We start from the raw sequence: 22,670 nt of genomic DNA, 5'->3' as shown, positions 1-22,670 counted from the left end.
ACTCAGATCGCGGAGCTGGACACTAAAAATAGACCCCACGATCAGCCGCGCACCCGACCCTGACTGCCCGTCCAAACATTACCCGGCCTCGTGTAAGGCCCCCCGCCCTCTGATCGGCCCGCCCCCGAACAGGGCGGCCGCAGGTTGAGTCATGACTTTGGCCAGTCGGGGGCGGAGAATGACGGAGCGGGCCTCCAGCAATGGCCCCAGGTAGGTGCTTGGAGGCGTGGCGTATTCTCCAAGTATGCCGCTTTTCAGGGCCCGCAGAATCTGGGAACCGACGCTGGTCCCGATTCCTTGCGGGGAAATGGATTCTCCGCCCCAGTGCCGGCCGCGATTTCGGGGTCAGAGTGCGGAGAATCCAGCCCAGGATATCCACAGGTTCCCCTTTATCTATATTGCTTGTTACTTCCTCAAAGAACTCCAGTAAATTAGTTAAAATTGATTTATTTTCACAAAACCATGTTGACCCTGCCTGATGGTATTAAGATTTTTGAGGTGCCCTGTTATAACCTCCTAATTCCAGCAATTTCACTACGTCAGATGTTAAGCTAGCTGCGCTGTAGCTTTCTTCTTTCTATCTCCTTCCTTTCTTGAAAAAATGAGTGGAATCCTATTACCGTGGGCCACATGTGCAGGCCAACTCGTAGGTGTAGAACAATTACCAAGTAAAGGGGGAATACCTTGAGTGGAAGGCAGGGAATTGAAATGGGAAGAACATTTTTAACTAAGTCTAGTCTAATAAATTAATTAACAGCAAGAAAACCAAAACCAGACTTTGATTTGGGGTCGTAGTAAATGACAGGTACAGGCAATGACACAACTGTGTGGGCTGGTGGTTATATATGATTACAGTCAAAGTCATTTTTCTGGCCATGAATTATCTGGGCGTGGATCTTCTGAGCAGCGGAGACGATCTTTGATTGCTGCTGCACTTGAAAATTCCCCTAACTTGATGCAGCTGAGCATCTCTGCCAAGATCTTCTGAGTTTGCCTTTGACAGAAATGCAGAGCTCAGCGTCCCTTGGGGAAATCTGTCAGAGCAGAGTTGAAGGAAGACAGGAATTGCTCCCTTGTTAACGGCACTAGTTGCTGTATGGTAAGTTCAAAGGTCCAGTTTGAATGTTCGTGAATGGGTAAGTGGATAAATGGGCAGGGGGCTATCTGGGTAAATTCATCAAGTGCGTCTCGGTAGGTGGGTAGGGTCTAGGTGGGTGAGGGTGGGTATGGAGTAAGTGATGGGTCAGGTGAATAAGTAGGTGAGGTGGGTAAGTGGTTGACGTGGGTAGGTAGGTGAAGTGAGGGTGTGGATAAGTTAATTGGGGAGTAGAAAGCTGAATGGGTAGTTAGATCAGAGGGATAGTAGGGTTGGGTCAGTGGACTAATGAGGTGGTCGGAGGGGTAGTCACGTCAGGTCGGGATAGTCGGTTGGTCGGGTGGATAGTTGGATCGGGTTGGGTCATGAGGGTAGTCAGCTGGTTCTGGGGGGATGTAGAAAAGTCAGGGGTGGTGATGGGGGTTGGATATGTGGTGTAGCTATCCAGATGTTAGATTAGGCTTTAATCTGTCCAACATTTTTGGGGTAACTATTCAGGTCAGTCCCACAGAACTGTCCAGAACTCAGAGTCAGGGGGCTGGATTCTCCGATTTTGAGGCTATGTCCGGAGGAAGTGTCTAGTTTTACGATGAAAAAGTAAGCGCCGCCCGCGCACCAATGCTCCGCCCGGTGGGGGGCTAGGAGCCGTGCCATGTAAAACTCCCAGCACTTCCGACATAAACGGCCGGTGAATTGCCGGGTCCGTGGCCGTGCATGTGCGCGGCGATGACCTGCAGCGGTCACGCTGTACAACATGGCGCCGGCCGGAACCGGCCTGCCAGATAGTGCCCCCCTGTATCCCCCTAGCCACCCCCGGACCACCCCCTACCAGTCCCCCCAGTCCCCGCCGAAGCCCCGCTGGCTAGCGGAATGGCCCCCCCCCCCCCCCCGACTGTGGTGGCGCTAGACAAGGTCCACAGCAGCCACACGAGGTTGACGAAAACTCAGAGCACACGTGTCCAACGCCGTCGGAAACTTAGCCCATCGGGGGCGGAGCATTGGCAGAGGGCCTTCAGGTGACATCCTGAGGTCGGCCCAACGGTGTGCGGCGTACTCACCGTGAATGCCGTTTTGGAGGAGGCGGAGCATCTGAAAACAGGCAGCACCCCGTTTTCGGCGTCAAAAGGAATTCTCCGTCTGATTGTCGACTACAATATCGCCGTCGGGCATTGGAGAATCCTTCTCAGGGTCTTTCGCAGAGGGTCTCAGGGAGCAGGGGAATTGCCCAATGGAAGTTGAAACTTCCTGGGTACTTGCCACGGAGGTCAGTGGGTCACAACTTCCAGAGGATCCCGGTATACATCTTCAGTCGTACATCTGTGGCACGATTCTCCGGCCACCTTGTGCTCTTGTTTGAGCGCAACGCGGCCGGAGAATGTTGGGAGAGGCTTGCAGCGAGCCTCCCGACAGGCTCCGTACTCCTGAGATTCTCTGAAGTCCCGCACGATGTCGGAGTCAGAACCCCGCCCCAAATGGGCAGGACCGAATGACGCTCTCGGAAGTAGGTCGTAAACCTACTTACGACCAACCTGCCCGGGGTCCAGTGGCCTCCATCGATTTTTCGCCCTCCCCATGGACGCTGCAGCCGGGCGCCGATCAGTGCTGGTCCTTGTGGGTACTCCAGATGCCAGGATGGCACTGCAAGCCAGCAGGAGCACTGCCAGGGTGGCACTGCCAAGGGCCAGGGAGTGAGGGGGTCATGCCCATGAAGTGAGGGTGGAGGGCAGGTTGAAAGGTGGGGGAATGCAGGGAAGGTAAGTAGGGGCCTCTGGGAGATTGGGTGGATGTTTGGTGGTGGTCCTAGGAGGGAGGGGGTGCTGTAAGAGGGCTTGAAGAGGGGGGACCCCCAGGCGCCCTCTAGTGGGGTGTACTCACTTGAGGGTGTGGGGTAGTGCCCATGTGTGTGGGGGGTGACATTGTCCATGAGTGAGGGGTGGGGGGAGGGGACTTAGAGATCGGGGCACCCTTTCAAAATTACGGCCCGATCCTGAGTTCAGCTCCTCAGTGTTAAAAAAATTTCTAACTGTGGGCTAAACTGGTGAGAAACTCTCGAGGGCTGAAAAAGGTGTAAGTGTCATAATAATAATAATCTTTATTAGTGTCACAACTAGGCTTACATTAACACTGAAATGAAGTTACTGTGAAAATCCCCTAGTCGCCACATTCCGGCGCCTGTTCAGGTATACAGGGAGAATTCGGAATGTCCAATTTACCTAATCTTTCGGGACTTGTGGGAGGAAACCGGAGTACCCACAAGGAAATCCATGCAGACACGGGGAGAACGTGCAGAATCCGCACAGACAGTGGCCCAAGCCAGGAATCGAACCTGGGACCCTGGCACTGTGAAGCAACAGTGCTAGCCACTGTGCCACCCGTTGAACAGCGGTGGGGAACTCACCGGCAGAACCGGCGGGAAACACCCTAACAAACCCGCCACAAAATAACTTAGAAATTATTGTGGAGAATCGCGCCCCTGGTTTCCAACAGGTGGGGACAGAACTTTTGGCCTTGGGGTCCAATGGATAGTTCTCTGTCACAGAGAGCTTGGATAGGAGATCTCTGGTTCAGCATCGAGGTCACCCAGTAAATAGACCTCGCTTCCCCCTACAATCCAGATGACACTATTCAATATCTAGTTAATCAAAATCACAATTCAGAGATTGTTCTGTAGCCCTATTGCTGAGTTTACTTGGCACTACAATTTCACACATGACTCTACAAACTGGCTTATGTTACATAAATGAACAGGATACATTTTCACTGGGAGATCTGTCAATTTCCTACTGCTGCTAACCACATGAAAAATAAAGGTGAAAATCTGGCAAAAGCCCACTTTCGAGTGAACCGATCAAAAGCTAACTGCTTTTATAAATAATTAAATGATCAGACACTCAAGATTCTCCCAGCACACAAAAACACCAATATCATAGCTACAGGAATGAAGGAAATTATGATACAAGTTATACATATTGAACTTAATCTCTGTTGAACAATCCAAGTGATTTCTGGCAGCAAGGGGTAAATTAATGTCAGCTGGTTGTGCAACATCTCATTCAATACTGTACTCTGTGCATTATAACAAATAATGAAGCAGAGGGCAGCACGGTGGTGCAGTGGGTTAGCCCTGCTGCCTCACGGCGCCGAGGTCCCAGGTTCGATCCCGGCTCTGGGTCACTGTTCGATCGGAGTTTGCACATTCTCCCCGTGTTTGCGTGAGTTTCGCCCCCACAACCCAAAAATGTGCAGGCTAGGTGGATTGGGCATGCTGAATTGCCCCTTAATTGGAAAAAATGAATTGGGTATGTTTTGTTATGCTCTTGACATTGCATAAGCTGCTTCCTTGATGTGCACTCTGACAAAGGAAGGTTCAGACTTGGAGATAGCTTTAACACGTTTAGTAAACTATTAACAATTCTCCTACTTGGATTCGACTCTACTGTTAATCCTGATATAGTTACTCAGACTGACGAACAAGTCTGCTACAATCCACGTGGTGGGTGTGGTGTTCAATCAACCCTGTGTCTGTATTCACTGAGTGTCTCCACTGGAAAGAGACTGAGCATGTGTGATGTGTCCTTTTATATGGGTTGGTGTAATGCCCTCCTGTGGTAGTGTCACCTCTGTGTGTATCGTGACTGCCCATTGGCCGTGTCCTATCTTACTGACCTATTGGTTGACTGCCTGTGTGCATGTCTCTGGTGTTCCCTCTAGTGTCTAGCTACGTGTAGTGTATGTACATTAACCCTTTGTGTGCTTACAGTGATGTATATCACCGCAGGGTACTCTAATTTATAAAAAGAAATAATGAAGCAGAGATAATGGAAATTACATTCTTTTGTTGTTTTTTCTGCTCCCTCCATTCAACTCTGGACTCTGCATTTTACCTCCTCCAGAAGATGGACAACAACTCTGATCCAAAGTCTTTGTAAATACCAATAGGAGGTCTAAGAAGATGCTTCTGTCTGGTGCACTCTCTTGATTTTAATTTTCTCCCACCCTTGGACCTTTTGTTCTGCACCTTCTCATAGTACTGCATTTAGTCAGAAATGATCTGCAAAAGAAGCTGATATGGGGCGAAATTCTCCCCCAACGGCGGGATGTCCGCCGACTGGCGCCAAAGCCGGCGCCAATCAGACGGGCATCGCGCCGGCCCAAAGGTGCGGAAGGCTCCGCATCTTTGGCGGCCTAGCCCCAACATTGAGGGGCTAGGCCGACGCCGGAGGGATTTCCGCCCCGCCAGCTGGCGGAAATGGCGTTTGTTTCCCCGCCAGCTGGCGTGGAAATGCGGCGCATGCGCGGGAGCGTCAGCGGCTGCTGTCAGTTTCCCAGCGCATGCGCGGGAGTGTCAGCGGCCGCTGTCAGTTTCCCGCGCATGCGCAGTGGGGAGAGTCTCTTCCGCCTCCGCCATGGTGGAGGCCGTAGCGGAGGCGGAAGGGAAAGAGTGCCCCCACGGCGCAGGCCCGCCCGCGGATCGGTGGGCCCCGATCGCGGGCCAGGCCACCGTGGGGGCACCCCCCGGGGTCAGATCGCCCCGCGCCCCCCCCCCCCCAGGACCCCGGAGCCTGCCCACGCCGCCTGGTCCGGCCGGTAAATACCAGGTTTGATTTACGTCGGCGGGACAGGCAATTCCTGGGCGGGACTTCGGCCCATCCGGGCCGGAGAATCCAGCGGGGGGTCCCGCCAACCGGCGCGGCCGGATTCCCACCCCCGCCCAATCTCCGGGAGTGGAGACTTCGACGGGGGCGGGGGCGGGATTCACGGCGGCCAACGGCCATTCTCCGACCCGGCGGGGGGTCGGAGAATGACGCCCATGATGTGAGAAAAAAAAAAATCCCCCAACGAGTGGTTCAGAGTCTGGAATGCAATGCCTGTAAGTGTGGTGGAGGCAGGTTCAATGAAGGCATTCAAGAGGGCACTACACGATTATATGAATAGAAACAATGTGCAGGAGTTGGGACAAGGCAAGAAAATGACACTAAGTCATAATGCTATTTTGTAGAGCTAGTGCAAACACAATGGGCCAAATGGCCTCCTTCTGCAGCATAACAATTTTGTGATTGCATGAAATTACAGGTACCTATGCCATCCTACACTATGGGGTGATGCAGCCCCTGTATGCTGCACAATACATGGCCATGAGGTTCTTATATTTACCAATGTTGAAAGTAGGCCCTAACATAATCTGATCTCTGTTATTCAGAAATCCAGAACCTTGATGACTGCGTCAAACAAATCAGAAGAATTGTGGAATCTCCCAGCCTGCCTCAGCCACACAGCCTTATTTTGCAATATCTGGTGAAGCACTTTTGTAAAGTGTGTCAGTATGAAGGCACAAACCATCTCACCCCAAGGCTTCTGGGCGAAATCTTCAGTGACGTCTTCTTCAGGCACTCATTATCAAGGTAAATGACTTTGGAAACAAATAACATGCACAAAAAGATGTTTTGTCAAAGGCTTGTTTTTTTAATGGAAACTTATCAGGACTGTAGAATAGCTTCTGTAACATATCCTAAGGGTGGCATTTTTGCAATGCAACTTGAGTCTTGATAAGCATGGTGCTGTAATTTTCTTTGACCTTTGATTTGCCAAAAAATGTCGGGATATATTTTATTTACTGGAATCTTAGCATGGTGTGCAATGGGGGAGCATTTGGGGAACTCAGACTTGGAGGTCAGAACGCCCAATCTGAACTTCATTCTGTCTGCTGATTTTGGTTTTTGGTCAGAATATTGTTCGGATCATGCTTTCTGTAAATCCCACTGAGCTGATTTCTGTTTTGGACGCACAATAAAATGAGGTGGTGGGTGGAACAATGGCATCATCTGCCCAGAGGAACCAGCAAGAGGGCTGAAACATTTTCACGGTTGTGCCTTTAATTTGATTGTTGAGCTGCCAGCACAGAAAGAAAACTAATGGGAGGGAGTGGTGGTGGTGGTGGTGGTGGTGGTGGGGGGGGGGGGGGGGGGGCAGTAAATCCATTGGTTGCTGCACAGAGCTGGAAGTAAATCTTTAAAAGTCAATGGGGAGGCAATCCAAAGAATGGTTACAGAACGACCGAAAATAGGTCAGAAAATTTCTCTTGGGGCCAGGAAAGCATCCTGCAATTTAGTGACTTTTCTAAACCACCTACAGTTAGACCATTCATGGATAGTTGGCTTGACTGCAAAACAACTAGTTCCATTGGGCAGAAAGTGGGGGAGATTTTCTGGCCCCCCTGAGGCACGCTTCCCGGCGGTGGGAGGGCAACCGGATATTCTGGTCACGCCGCTGTCAATGGGATTTCCCATTGAATCCACCCCACTCTGCCAGGAAACCCATGATGGGGGTGCGCCATCGGCGGGACCAAAAGATCCCGCCGCCTTAAACAGCAGGAAGATCTCGCCCATTGAGTTGGTCGGGCCTTGGGCGATAACAAAACGGTAAAGACATTTTAAATGGGGCAGTTGGCAGATAAAAATCTCCCCTCCTCTTCCATATAAATACAAGTAAATATCTTCATCTGTATACAAGAGCCCATTTACTCATTGATTCACTCCACATTTCAAACTCATAAGAAGCTTGTAAAAATGCTGAGACATCTCCGAGAACTTTAAGATTGATTTGATTGTGTTGGCATTCTCCACCAAACATGGAATACATTTGTGGTTAGATTGTGGTTTTCTATTGAAGAATCATACATGGCATTGGAATTATAGAAGATAACAATGCATGTGTTTAGCCTGTTATTGACTTTATAATTAATGGGCATAGCATCTTTAACAGTAATTTGCTGTGTTTACTTCAGGAGTGTTGAACGCCGATTATTTAGTAATGAAGAACAGAAAGTGGTGGAAAAGCTCAGCAGTCCTGGCAGCAGCTGTGGAGGGAGAAACAGAGTAAACATTTCAAGTCTGTGCAAATCTTCTTCAGAGCTCATCAGCTCAGAGCTACACACTCTGAAGAAGACTCACATGGACTCAAAACGTGAACTCTTTCTCTCTTCACAGATGCTGTCAGACCGGCTGAGCTTTTCCAGAATTCTTTGCTTTCATTTCAGGGGCGTCATTCTCCGACCCCCCAGCGGGTCGGAGAATGGCCGTTGGCCGCCGTGAATCCCGCCCCCGCCGGTTGCCGAAGTCTCCGAAGGGAGAAAAGTCGGCGGGGCGTTAATGGCGCCGCAGACGTCGGAGAATGGCACGGGTGTGCGCAAGGCAGCGGATTTTGGGCCTGCCGATATTCTCCCATCCGGATGGGCCGAAGTCCCGTCGACGTGATGACGGGTCACGTCGACGTAAATCAAACCTCCTTTTAATCGGCGTAAACCTGTGCTCCAGGTTCACGCCGACCAGCGTGGAGGTGAGTGACGGCCTGGGGGGTTGGCCGCTGGGCAGGCGATGGCGTGGCCGCAGTCTGAATGTGTGGGGAGAGGTGTGTCTCGGGTTGTGTGTGTGTGTGTGCGGCGGGGGGGGTGGTGAGAATGGGCTCGGCTCCGGGGGAGTGCCGGGAGGGGGGTCAGTGCCGGGGAGGAGGATGGGGGGTCCGTGCCGGGGAGGGGGATGGGGGGGTCCGTGCCGGGGAGGGGGATGGGGGGTCCGTGCCGGGGAGGAGGATGGGGGGTCCGTGCCGGGGAGGAGGATGGGGGGTCCGTGCCGGGGAGGGGGATGAGGGCTCCGTGCCGGGGAGGAGGATGGGGAGTCCGTGCCGGGGAGGAGGATGGGGGGTCCGTGCCAGGGAGGGGGATGGGGGGCCCGTGCCGGGGAGGGGGATGCGAGGGCAAGTGAGTTGGTCCACCTGGCCAGGTGCCAGCCTCCAACAGTTGGACCCATGCGGTCCATGCCACCTGGCTGGGGGGAGGAGGGGATATGGGCAATGATGACATGTCGTTGTTCCCCCCCCCCCCCACCAGGCCGTCATGTTTTCTGATCATCCAGCGATGTTGGCCGCCGTGGCGGCAGCCGCTAATGTCTATGTTGCCCTGGTTGAGGAGGAGGAGCGTGCCAGAGAGGCGGCGCAGGCTGCCGCAGAGGGGCAGGCGGCAGCCGCCCAGGCTGGAGGGACACCTGACTGACAGGGCGAGGAGGGGGAGGAGGACGTCGCGGCCCCACGGCAACGGAGGCACCCGAGGGCGCCCCGTGTGTACCGGCCCCGGCTGTCATACCAGGACCTCACGGACCGGGAATGCAGGAGGAGACTCCGGATGAGCCGGGAAACCGTGGCACACATCTGCCACCTGCTGGCACACCTGTCACCGCGTGGCACTCGCGGGGGACACCCTCTCCCCGTGTCCGTCAAGGTTACGGTGGCCCTGAACTTTTATGCAACGGGGTCATTCCAGGCACCGAGTGGGGACCTGTCCGGCATATCGCAGACATCGGTGCATCGGTGCATCCGGGCAGTGACAGATACCCTATATGCCATGGCTCACCGCTACATCCGCTTCCCTGTGGACCGGGCCAGCCAAGATGCCCGGGCCGTGGGCTTCTCTGCCGTGGCCGGGTTCCCCATGGTCCAGGGCGTGATTGATGGGATGCACGTCGCCGTGCGGCCACCTGCAGATAACAGGGCCGTGTTCACCAATAGGAAGGGGACCTATTCGATGAACATACAGGTGGTCTGCGACCACCGCATGATGATCCTGCACGTCTGCGCCCGTTACCCGGGCAGTGTACACGACTCATACGTGTTGTCGCGGTCATCCATCCCCGACATGTACGAGGGACGCCATCCCCGGCTGAGGGGCTGGTTGCTGGGCGACAGGGGCTACCCATTGCGATCGTGGCTGATGACGCCTATACGGAGGCCACGCAATGGGCGGAGAACCGCTACAATGATGCCCATGTAGTGACAAGGGGAGTGATAGAGAGGTGCTTTGGCGTGCTGAAGATGCGTTTCAGGTGCCTGGACCTCTCTGGGGGCGCCTGCCAGTATCGGTCAGATAGGGTCGGCCGCATCATTGTGGTGTGCTGCGTCCTGCACAATATAGCCCAGCAGAGGGGCGATGTGCCGCAGGCAGAGGAGGGCGGAGTGGAGGAGCAGCAGGAAGAGGCGCAGTCCTCCCAGATGAGGGGGATGGGGGCAATGGTCAGGGCAGACGGTCGAGACACAGGCGGGTGGCTGTCCACCGTTACCGGCTGGCCCAGCGGGCACGGGACAGGCTGATAGCCGCCCGCTTCACTGACTAGATGGGCGTGGGAATCGGGTAGTACGGCCACAGACCGCACACCATGGCAACAGCCGACCACCCCCACCCATCCACCCACCCAGCACCCTCACCACACTCCCCAACCCCACCCACACCACCCGCATGCACCCCCCCCCCCCCCATTGCCGATCCACCTGCGGCATGGCCACAATACCACCATCCACCCGGACCATCCCTGCATGCGGCTGTGACACTGCAGCGCACGGTCCCGTCCTCTGCCCGGGGGGATGTTGATGGCGGCCCAGGGGGAAGGGGCAGACTCACCTAGGGCTGAGGTAAGACCACCCCTCACATACACACTTGCGCTCAACGTACATGACACCCCCGCATGCTTTGGACAGAGCACAAAGGCAGCTTCTGTAGGTGTAACATTGACTTTAATAACCAAAGGAGTTCATGCAAGTGCCCTAGCCCCTAAAACTCATCTGTGCCCTGCACCCGTGCCAACTTACTCAGTGTATAATTGTTTGGCCTTACGGGCCCTTTGACTACGTCTACGTGGTTCCCCAGACGGTACAGCAGAACTGGAGGTGGACTCCTGTGATTCCTGCCCTCTGACACAGGATCCCTTTGGCAGCCGTTTCCTGGGGCGTCCTGGCCTAGATGGGCCAGGCTGCGGCCCGGGCGACTGGGGTGGCGAGCTGCCAGCCTGTCCTGCCCGTTGCCCACCCGATGCACCTGGGACGGAAGGGGGGGAGTCCGAGGTGTCGCGGTGTACCGGGACCTCCCCTACAGGGGGAGCCGGGACGGACCACAGCACCTCCTCCTCCCTCGGGGTGCCCGATGGCCCCCAAGCCTCTACATGGGTGGGGGATGTGTACGGACTGGCCATCCGACGCCCCCCCGACATCTGGCGCTGCCAGTCCTGGAGGCCCGTGCTGGTATCGACAGGGGTCTGCAGGTTTGCAGCCATGGAGCCCAGGGGATTGGCAAACCCTGTCTGTGACTGTGCGACGCTGGCTCGCACATGGCCAATGGTGCCGATGCCCTCAGCGATGGCCTGCAGAGACTGGGCTATGGCCTGCTGAGACTGGCCCATGGCCTGCAGAGACTGGGCCATGGCGTTGAGCGCCTCTGCCATCTAGCGCTGGCACTGGCTCATGGCCTCCTGTGAGAGGGCAGCCATGTCCTGGGCCACAGACGCCGCCTGCACGGAAAGCCCCGGGCCTCGCAAACCGTTCCCCATGTCTGACACCGTCGCAACCATTGCCTCCACCGTGGACGCCACCCGTGCGGTGTCGGCCTGGGTGGCACGTATGACCGGCACCACTCCCAGCTCCTGGACGCGGGTGGACTCCTCCACCTGCGACTGCAGCCGCCGCAAGCCGGCCGTCACCCTCTTCGCTCGTCTCCGTGTCGGTGATTGCATCGGATCTATGGGTGGGTGTGGTAACTCCAGGAACCCGGGATCCATCTGGGCGGCAGATGTTCGCTTGGGCTGGGCTGCCCTCTGACCGCCCGGCCCCTCTGCTGCTCCTACCTCCACCTGCTGTACCGGGACGGCTGTGTTGTGCGCACCAGTGAGTGTACCAGACGCCTCATCACTAAAGTACCCAACCGAGGTGAGTGTTTCTGCGATGGTGGAGGGTGTTGGTGACAGCAGTGGCGTTGTGTCATGCTCTTCGTCCCACTCTGAGTCCATGGCACTTTGGGGTGGGGGTTCGTCTCCACCCATCCACTCTGTGTCACTGTCCGGTATTTTGTCTTCCTGGGTAGCGCTGTCCCGGGTAGGGGTGTCCCGGGTAGGGGTGTCCTGGGTAGGGGTGTCCTGGGTAGTGGTGTCCTGGCTCGGCTGTGACGGGGGCCTGTGGCTGCCCCTCTCGTCGCTGGGTGGCACACGCCTGCGCCGTCGCACCCGCACGTGACGGGGGCATCGTCTCCCTGTTGCTCCAGGTCTCTCCGTCTCCCGTGGTCTCCAAGGGACATCCTGCTGGCGTCGCATGCCGGAGGGTCCGGGTCTCTCTGTCTCCCGTGGTGTGCGAGGGGCATCCTGCGGGCGTCGCATGTCGGAGGGTCCGGGTCTCTCCGTCTCCCGTGGTGTGCGAGGGGCATCCTGCGGGCGTCGCATGCCAGAGGGTCCGGGTCTCTCCGTCGCCCGTGGCCTCCGAGGGGCATCCTGCGGGCGGTCTGCATCTGCGGGGATGGGTGCCTTGACGTTTGCCCCGCGACACACAATGAAGCATGCATGGTTAGACACGCAGACAGTGATCAGGTGATATGGGGGAGGGGGGATATGGGGGTGGGGGGATATGGGGGAGGGGGGATATGAGGACGGGCTGTCGGTGCCTCACTTGCTAGTACGCCCCCGACCTCTGCATCAGCAACCTCCCGGTCCTCAGGTCCGCCAGCCAGTTCCAGGGCCCTTTCCTCGTGTTCGGTCAGTGGCCTCTCATCAGCGGGGCCTCCTCCAGTCCTCAAATGCTCCCTGGTGTTGTGTGCGCGTTTCTCCTGTGGCGGGGGGGGGGGGGGGGTGGCAGGGGTAAAAGGCAACAGTGTTAGACAGGTATATGAATGCACACCATCGGTTGCGCGTGTATTGCAGAGGTTAAGGTTAGGGCTGGATTCACTTGGGGGATGGGGGATATGGGGGAGGGGGGATATGGGGGAGGGGGGATATGGGGGATATGGGGGAGGGGGGATATGGGGGAGGGGGGATATGAGGGATATGGGGAGGGGGCTATGGGGGATATGGGGGAGGGGGGATATGGGGGAGGGGGGATATGGGGGAGGGGGATATGGGGAGGGGGGATATGGGGGCTATGGGGGAGGGGGAGATATGGGGGATATGGGGAGGGGGGATATGGGGGAGGGGGGATATGGATATCAGGCAGGGGAGGGGGGGAGGCTCACCCTGCCTGCTCTGATGAGGTCGTTCACCTTCTTGTGGCACTGGATGCCTGTCCATGGTGTCAGGGCCGCAGCGGTGACGGCCTCTGCCACATCCGTCCACAGACGCCGGCTGTGGCGTGGGGCAACTCTGCGGCCGTGCCCGGGATACAGGGCCTCCCTCCTCTGCTCCACTGCGTCCAGGAGCGCCTCCACATCCCGTGACTGGAACCTCGGGGCTGAGCGGCGGCCCGCCATCCGGTCGGGTGTTCCGGTCGGGTGTTCCGGTCGGGTGGGGGGGAGCAGTGCATCGATATGAGCCGTCACACCGTGCGGCGTGTATGACGCTGCACGGCGTGAACCACGTGAGCAAGCGCGGATCCCGTCACGTCGCTGCTAGCCCATTTCGGGCCGGAGACTTCGCGACAATTTTTGCGGCGTGACGCAAGTCTGATTTGCGCCGTTTTTTGCGCCAATCGGCGGACTTTGCGCCGATAACGGAGAATTTCGCCCCAGATCTCCAACATCCGCAGTATTTTACTTATTATTCAATGCTCTGAATTTACTAATCAGGTGAACAATTGAAGTATAAGAAACAATAAAGAGGTTTCTATCAGGGCTGTGCTGTAGAGTGAGAGAATTGGTTGAATTCAAAGTTGCTCTGATGAGACTGTCGTGAAATTATAAGAATTAATTTCCTGTACATAACTTTTATGATTTCATCACATATATGGGGCAGACATAATTTCCACATTTGATAACATATTATCAAATGTCATGGAATCATGAATGTCGAGGAGATCTGTGTCACATGGGGCGGGATACTCCCTTCTGGGGACTAAGTCCCCACGCCCGCCGGAAAACGGGCGGGAATCACTCCGGACTTTTTCCCAGAGAGTCCGGGGTGATTCCCCGTCCTCAAGGGGGCCAGCAGGGCCCCGACGTGCTTCCTGCAGCTCCGGCTACCGGGGGGGGCCCTGCTGTACCGACTGCGCGCGGCGGCCGTCTTCGCGCCGGCCCCCGCACAACATGGCGGCGCCCTATAGGGCCCCGGCGCGGAGGAACATAGCCCCCCCCCGAGAATGAGCACCCCCGCCAATCGGTAGCCACCGATCGTGGGCCTGACCATCGTGGAAGCCCCCCCCGGAGTCGGGTTCCCCCGCCCCCCCACCAGGACGGCCCCCGCATGCAGAACGCCGAGGTCCCGCCGGGTGCGACCACATGTGAACCACCCCGGCGGTACTCGGCGGGCACATGGCCCGTTGAGCATGGAGAATCGCCGCCGGGGCCACATTCGACGGCCCCCGACTGGCGCCACGTCGATCGCACGCGCGACTGGCATTGATTCTCTGGTCGCCGGAAAATCGCGTGGGAGCCTATTGTGGGAGCCTATTTTGGGTTATTCTCCGCCCCCGCGCCGAGCGCGATTTCGGCACGGAGGGTCGGAGAATTCCACCCTTGGCCTTCTATACCTTTCTTTTAAACTTTGAAGTTGAAGAGCAGACATTTTATTTAGTTCATTCTTTTCATGAGTGGAGGTCATAGTCTTGATAGCACTCCAAATCCATGGCATCATTAGATTAATGTGTCAATAGTGGGTTAACACGAGGTTCAAGAGTGAGAACCTTTTTAATATCTCGCAGAATATAAAAATTCATGAAGGAACAGAGTGTACGTTGCAGCCTCCGTCAGTTGCATTTTATTGAGTCAGACCACTAAAGTAAAATGATTCAATTATGCTGAATTCGATTTAGTTTATCTCAGTAACAGCACCTAACATTGGCACCTAACGTGGTCAGATGTCAGGAAAGTGTTGGGGAAAGGCCTGGAAAATTCTAACCAATTGTCTGATGCATTAGGTGCATGCTGACTGATATAGCCACATCCAGACAACAGAACAAGGTGTTAGTCATGCGATGTTTTATGAGATTGCACATTCTGATTACATTTGTTTGCTGAGGATTTTCACTTGATTCAAACTGCATGCAATGGGCCAACTTTTCCTCGATGCCCTGATTTACACTCATGCATCCATCGTGCTTTCTTGGTACTGTGAGGTAATATAGTAAATTCTCTCTATAGCACTGCTGCTCGGAGCTAAAATGTAGTGCTGAGGGAAAAATTTCAAGGAAGGCACTTTGTGGAAGCTTTGCATCAATGATGGAGCTGCAAATGAATGCGATGATTTATCAGTGGTTAATCTGCTCACAGTGCTTATCGTGTATTGTGCAATGACAGACATTTGAATTGGTAATGTGCCATTCTGTTGAACACATTTTAGGAATACTGTTCTTTTGAAATTAGTTGTGTGACTGGCTCTCAATATTTTTGTATATTTGGAGGATTATTGTGTATCAGACAAGGTAAATAGCAAATAATCTCCTCTGGCAGTTCAAATTAGTTCCTTATTAATTGTCGGGGTTGTATACAGTATCTATGTCTGGATGTTTCTAGATTTGCAGCAATGGTAATAAGACTGTGCTGTACTCTACCGCACATCTGTCGAAAAGAGGCTAACCTGGGTGGGTTGACTTCTGTCTTGTTGCTGAGGGACAAGGGGATTGACAGCAGATGCTGCAGTGATCTTATCTTCCGTAAACATTTTGGGGGGGGGGGCAAAAAAAACCTGCAGCAGTCAGGGCAGGAGGTATTTCACTAAGCTAACTGAAGCGTAAGAACATCATTTTATCTATAAAGAATATCTCTCTGCATCAGTTGCACAAAGTATTGTATGTTATGTTCCAGGCCATCAGCAACTTTTCTTTTTTTTAATACATTTAGTGTACCCAATTAATTTTTTCCAATTATGGGGCAATTTAGCATGGCCAATCCACCTACCCTGCACATCTTTGGGTTGTGGGGGCGAAATCCACGCAAACACGGGGAGAATGTGCAAACTCCACATGGACAGTGACCCAGTGCCAGGATTGAACCTGGGACCTCGGCACCGTGAGACTACAGGGCAAACCCACTGCGCCACTGTGCTGCCCATTAGCAACTTTACTGAGCTTTGAAAAGGGTCCTATGGTTGGATAAGTGCATTTTAAAATTGAGAAACAAAGGTGAGGCCCAGAACATCATGAAGTCTGAAAAGGCTGGGAGAGAATACAAGGTAAAAATCAAAATGTGCTGCTAAGATGAGCTTGTCAAAATCTCTGGTTTGTAGGAAGAATGGAAGACTTGTGAGGGAGTGGTTTGGTTGCGGGAGGTTGGTGGAGGGGCTGGTGGGGTAGTGGCCACGAGAAGTTAACCAAAGTTAAATTTGGTACATTTTCATTTCGAATCACTGTTGTTTAACTGATAGGCGGAGATAAACTTGCTGCAGTTAAGGAGATAGTGGCCAAATATTCTACCTTCAAGGGCCAACTACCTCCATGCGGCCTTCAGTAGAATTTAGCATTGGTATGGTACACTTCAGAATGCAGAATAGATTAATGAAATGTACTTGTTGTACAGTTCTGAGCTGGCGTGAGATTATAAGCTTTTGTCAGCAGCTCTGAAAAAGCAGAGGAAGCTGTGGGAAGAATGGGTTTATTTGAATTTCAGTCCGTGACTTGCAGTGTTTCCACGTCTAACTCTCGCTCGTTATTTATTAAACACTTCTCTGTTTGGGAAATTTAAGTCTGTGGCAAGAATTTTTCAAATGCCTACGTCAGGCCAAATGTTGTAAATTGTGCTTGAACCAGACATGCTGCCAGGATGAATGTGTACAAAAATGTTAAATGCTGGTTATATTTGCTTTCAGTGCTGATGTAAATCCAGAGCACCACATCAAGATCATTGAGGCACTTATCATGACTGGAGGCTTGGCTGAAATGCAAGCTGCACCAGGTAGGAAGCCAATATTCTTGTTCTGTATTATGAAATGTCCTTGGCAGATTCATTTTATTTCGTGATCCAATGCTTTGAGGTATTTCCATATATGTCTTAGATAGCAGATGGTTACAATAGACTCCTTGTTGGCCTTTACACAGATTCAATTTAGATACAGAAGCTATATTCAGTATAACAACCTTCTTTAAATTTCAAGGAGCATGTATAAGTCATGCAAGACTTTTATGAGATGGTGCGTGTCAACGTGGCATTTCAACTTACCTAAGAGATACTGCTTTTTGAGAAAATATTCAGCAATGCAATTTATATTTAGGAAGGGACAATTTTGGCATGATAGCATCACACATAAATGGCATTGGAATGTGTTTGATACTTAAATGTGCACCATGGTATCAGTTGTCGGCATTGCTGATTTGTCTTTAAACACCTATTTGTGAAGATAGTGCACTTTAGCTCACCTAATGTAGATCATCACATTTATATGTTTAATTGGCAAAGAATAACCACATTGATTCTTTCATGGCTGGTTGGTAAAATACAGATGGGGGCAGTGGATGCCAAGCAGATGTTAGTACTTGTGGCAAAGGAAAGGGAGAAGGGGTGAATGGAATGAACGAAAAGGCCCTTTTCTGATTTTGCAAGATGATAGAATCCTTCCAATTCTGATTTGAGTTAGCATCCATTATCTTTTTGCCTGGGTACATTTTTATGATGCTTATTGAGATGCATTTTCTGTGTTAAATGTGTATTACATGAAAGATATTGAGGTAGTAAATTTTCACAATGAATTGCTTTAAAAACCTCCCATAAATGAAACACTCACGATGGACAATGGACTAGTTCTGGAAAAAATGTTTCGCAGGTTTGCTCTATTACTGAGGGTACATGAAACAAATGCGTCAACCTTATATCGTTTATATTATGTACATTGCGGAAGAATGAGTGAAATAATTTATCTGAAATGAATGAAGCACAACTTGTATAGAGACAAAGCTGTGCCAAAATGGAATACTTTGTCCGTAGTCATTTTTCACTCTATCATCTTATTATACTTGAGCATTAAAACTAGGTTTGCTTCAAGAAATAACCTACATCTGAGAACTGCATTTCCCATTATTCTATAGCATCCTTTCCCAGGGATAAAACAGGATTGTGTCCATTCACTGTTATATGATAATTCTTAATTGAAAAATCATTTGAGTTGCTATTCTCTGCTGGCTGCTGGCTTTGTTCTTGTGATGGTGCATTAAGACTAAAGCAATTTGTAGCCCATTGATAAATGAATTTTGGTCGGGCACTTAATAGCTGGAAACAGCAGACACTTTCCTGTTGTTAAGTTTATGTTGGATTGGTAACTTTATTTGATGTTGGGAAATACGCTTCTGCTTTCCCTTGCTCAGCCTGCTCAAAGTAGAAAGGGTACTCCACAGATTGGGGCTGGTTTAGCACAGGGCTAAATCGCTGGCTTTTAAAGCAGATCAAGGCAGGCCAGCAGCACGGTTCAATTCCCGTACCAGCCTCCCCGAACAGGCACCGGAATGTGGCGACTAGGGGCTTTTCACAGTAACTTCATTTGAAGTCTACTTGTGACAATATCAGTCAAGCTGCGTGTCCAATTCACTGAGTCTCTGTCATCTCAGGGTCTCCATCCACGAAGGTGGGTCTCGTACACTGCTTCCTGCCATCCTCTGGTCCTCCTTAGAATCTTCTCTGCGCCGAGTCTTCGCTGGGAAAGGTCCTGGTGGTCGATTCTTATCTCCCTCTTCGTGCCTTTTCAGAAAGTTCTCTGGCTGTCAGCCAATGAGGTCTTGGGATGGGGGGTCACAATACCCAGTGGAGTTGCTGATTGCAACTCAGCAGGAGACCTGGAACCCACCACCAGGGTCTATCTCCAGGTAAATTGTCCGCACATAACCTTACTCCATATATGGTAACGGCAGGAAATCTGGGTGCCAGAAGGTCTAGCTTCACCTGGGCACAATCGATCGATTTGAATGGGGCCGCTTATCTCCTGATATCCTGTTTACAGGGCAGGCCCAGATTTATCCCGACTGTCTGTCTCTGCTCAGTGTATTTGAACTTGGCTGTTCAAAATACCCATAGGCCTGCCTGTGGACTGAACATGGATGTGATTTAAAATGTCCAATTCTTAATTTAACGTGTCCAATTATATATCAGGCTTAAAATTCAGGCCGTTGTACATGTTACCACTAAAGGATGGGCAGGTATTCTGTGACTAACAAATTTGCTACTGAAACTTCCAGTTTCCCGACCTGTTGCCAAGCTCACTCATGTGAGTCTGGAAGTTAAAATGCTGACTTATATCAGTCATACAACTTGAAAAATTTCAAATGCAGAAATATCTGCAAATGGCACAATGGCTTTTGGCATAGTGTATGCAAAATTGGCCGAGCGACAGGGAACAGAGGGAAGTGGTGAATGCTGTTTTTCAGACTGGAGGAAGGTTTCTTGTGGAGTTCCTCAGGGATCAGTGTTAAAATTCTTGCTCTTGATTTGTATTAATGATGTAGACCTTGGTGCACAGGGCACAATTTCAAAATTTGAAGAAGATACAAAACATTGAAGTATTGTGAACTCTGTGGAGGATAGTTTAGAACTTCAAAAGGGCATGAAGAGGTTGGTGCAATGGACAGACAGGTAGCAGATGAAATTTAATTCAGTAACGTGTGAAGTGATTCATTCTGGTCAGAAGAATGTGGAGAGACAATATAAAATAAAGGGTCCAACCCTAAAGGAGATTCAGGGGCAGAGGGACCTTATGTATGCATATGCTTGAGAGTGCGATTAGTAAGCATAAGATATTTTGGACTTTATCAATAGGTGCATAGGTACAAAAGCAAGGAAATTATGTTACTCCCGTATAACACACTGATTCGACCTCAGCTAGATATTGCATCCAGTTCTGGGCACCACTCTATAGGAAGAATGCGAACGCTTAAGGAAATACACAGAAAAGATTCATGAGAATAGTTCCAGGGTTGAGGAACTTCAGTTGCATAAAAAGATTAGAGAAGTTGGGACTGTTTTCTTTGGAGAAGAGAAAGTTGAAAGAAAATTTGGTGGCGGTATTCCAAATCATGAGGGGTCTGGACAGAGTAGACAGGGAGAAACTGTTCCCATTGGTAGAAGGATCAAGAATCAGAGGGCACAGATTTAAGGTAATCATACAGTGATTAATTAGGATCTGAAATGCACAGCCAGAGAGTGTGTTGGAGGCAGAGTCTATCGAGGCCTCCGGAAGGGAATTGTATCGTTATCAGAAAAGTAAAAAATTGCAGCACCATAGGGTTAAGGAAGGGGAATGTCAGTGGGTGAATTGGTCGTTCAGAGAGCCAGCAGAGACAGGACAGGCCAAATCGCCTCCTTCTGTGCCACATTCCATTATTTACCTTGGTTGAAATATACAGATGGCCACAAGAGTGAGATTTGAATAAAACAACAATATTTTAAGGAGAAAAATATTGCAACTTCACTTGGAAGGATTAAGAGAAGCTAAGAAAGTTATTTTTATTGATAGTAGCATAAAGCATGTGGTCAGTTATGGTCACAGTCACTTGTATAGAGTCACTCCAAAATTCTACTTGTCATGATGGAATGCCCTCCAATGTTTCCAATGTCACTATAAAGCATGTCATTTGTGTAGGATCAGTGGGCAGAAGTACCAGACCCACAACAATGTGGTTGACTCTTAAATGCCCTCAGGGATGGGCAATAAATGCTGGCCCAGCCAGCGATGCCCGCATCTCATGACATTTCTTTGTCACTTGCCAACCTCCTGCCAACTGAGACTCTGCTGACCATCCATCTTCAAGGATTTAGGAGATGTGGTTGCCAAAAACCTAACAACCACCACATTGCACCACCCCATGCAACCCCCCCCCCCCCCCCCCCACCTCCTCAATTCTTCCCATCACAGCATTGCGTTGAGCTCTCTCTAGACAATCACATTGTTGCAGAGGTCATATATTGTTTGATATTCAAGGCCTTAAAATACTGGCCAACAGTTTCCCATCTCGTCTGGCACATGAATCATCGCGGGTGGGATGGAAAGTCTGGAAGTCCATTAAAGGTCGGTTTTGGTGCGGGCATGTCCGGAAAATCCCGCCCATTATCTTGCTTAAGTCCGTAACGTAATGCCAAATGGACTTTATTGCACAGAATTCGATGAGGATTTGAACTAAATAGTAGAGCGGTAGAGATGAGTGTCATTAACACACAATCAGAAGCTGAACCATGCCAGTTGAGGTGTGGTATATAAATGGGGAAGTGATGGGCGACATGGATAAATTCTTTGGGAGAATAGAGGTGACTGTAGGGAATAGGTGAAGAAACCTTAAAATGCTGAATACTTTGGGTCACATAGGACCAGGTGGCATGGTGGCACAGTAGTTAGCACTGCTACCTCATGTCACCAGGTACCCCGGTTCGCTTCCGACCTTGGGTGACTGTCTTTGTTGAGTTTGCATGTTCTCCCTGTGTCTGCGTGGGTTTCCTCTGGGTGCTCAGTTTCATCCCACAGTCCGAAGATGCACAGGTGAGGTGGATTTGGCATGGTAATTGCCTCTTATTATATGGGGTTACAGGGATAGAGCAAGATAGCGTGCTCTTTCGGAGGGTCAGTGCAAACTCGATGGGCTGAATGGCCTCCTTCTGCACCACAGATTCTATTCTATTGTGTAAGGGTGACCAATAAAGCTGAGCAACAGAGGGCTGTAATTACATGTAATTATTTATTTTCAAGCGATTTATGTCTTCCAGAGAATCAGTTTTTGTTGTTTGACTTCTATTTAGACTAGTTTTCATTTTAATTTGTATATTGCATTTCAGCACATGTACATGACTGCAACAATAATAAGAAGTACATAAAGCATCTTTAATATACTGAAACATCCCAAGGCGCAACACAATGTATGACACTGAGCCACATTAAGAGGTATCAGGGCAAATGACCATAAGCTTGGATACGGAGGTAGGTTGTAAGAAGTGTCTTAAAGGAAAAAAGTGTGGCAGTGAGATGTAGGGAGGATATCCCAAAGGGCCTACTTCAGCTGAAAGCATGATCTCCTGTGGTGGAGCATTATGATTCGGAATGCACAGGAAGCAAGAATTAGAGGAGTACAGATACTCGGAGAGTTGTGGAGTTGGAGGAGATGACAGAGATAGGGTGGTGCAAGGCCATAAAATGGATTTAAAAATGAGGATGCAAAATTTTAAATCCAGGTTCTGTTTGGCCTGGAGCCAGTGTGAGTCAGCTAGTGCAGAGGTGATAGGAGAGCAGGACTTGCTGCAATGTGAGTGTAGAATGTGGGAGGCCAGTCAGAAGTGCATAGAAACAAAGGAAATAGCAGCAGGAGTGGGCCATTTGATCCCTTGAGCCTGCTCTATCATTTAACTAGATTAAGGCTAATCTGCTACCTCAACACCATTTTCCCGCATTATCCACGCATCTCTCGATATCTTCAATACCTAGAAATCTATCAAAATCGCTCTTCGATATGGTCAATAACTGATCCGCCACAGCCCTCTGGATTAGAGAATTCCAAAGATTCACCACCCTCTGAGTGAGGAAATTCCTCCTCATCTTCCTTCTAAATGGCTTGCCTTTTATTCTGAGGCTGTGTCCCGGGCCAGGGGAAACATCATTCCAGCATGTACTCTGTCGAGCCCTGTAAGAATTTTGTATGCTTCAGTGACACCACTTTTCATTTTTCT

The 22,670-nt window shown here is 51.2% G+C and overlaps 1 protein-coding gene across 1 annotated transcript in view; it reads left to right on the top strand.

Annotated features, from left to right (window-relative positions):
• Positions 1-22,670, top strand: part of pik3r3b (phosphoinositide-3-kinase, regulatory subunit 3b (gamma)) — a 755,907-nt gene that overhangs the window by 443,965 nt on the left and 289,272 nt on the right. Inside the window, exons 6-7 of the mRNA XM_072510843.1 lie at positions 6,297-6,498; positions 16,849-16,934. Coding sequence (XP_072366944.1) covers positions 6,297-6,498; positions 16,849-16,934 — 288 coding nt within the window. The remainder of the gene's footprint in view (positions 1-6,296; positions 6,499-16,848; positions 16,935-22,670) is intronic.

Source organism: Scyliorhinus torazame, chromosome 7, assembly GCF_047496885.1.
Source record: "Scyliorhinus torazame isolate Kashiwa2021f chromosome 7, sScyTor2.1, whole genome shotgun sequence".
NCBI lineage: Eukaryota > Metazoa > Chordata > Chondrichthyes > Carcharhiniformes > Scyliorhinidae > Scyliorhinus > Scyliorhinus torazame.
The sequence above is the reverse complement of the archived record's forward strand: the minus strand, read 5'-3'. Positions and strand labels throughout refer to the sequence as shown.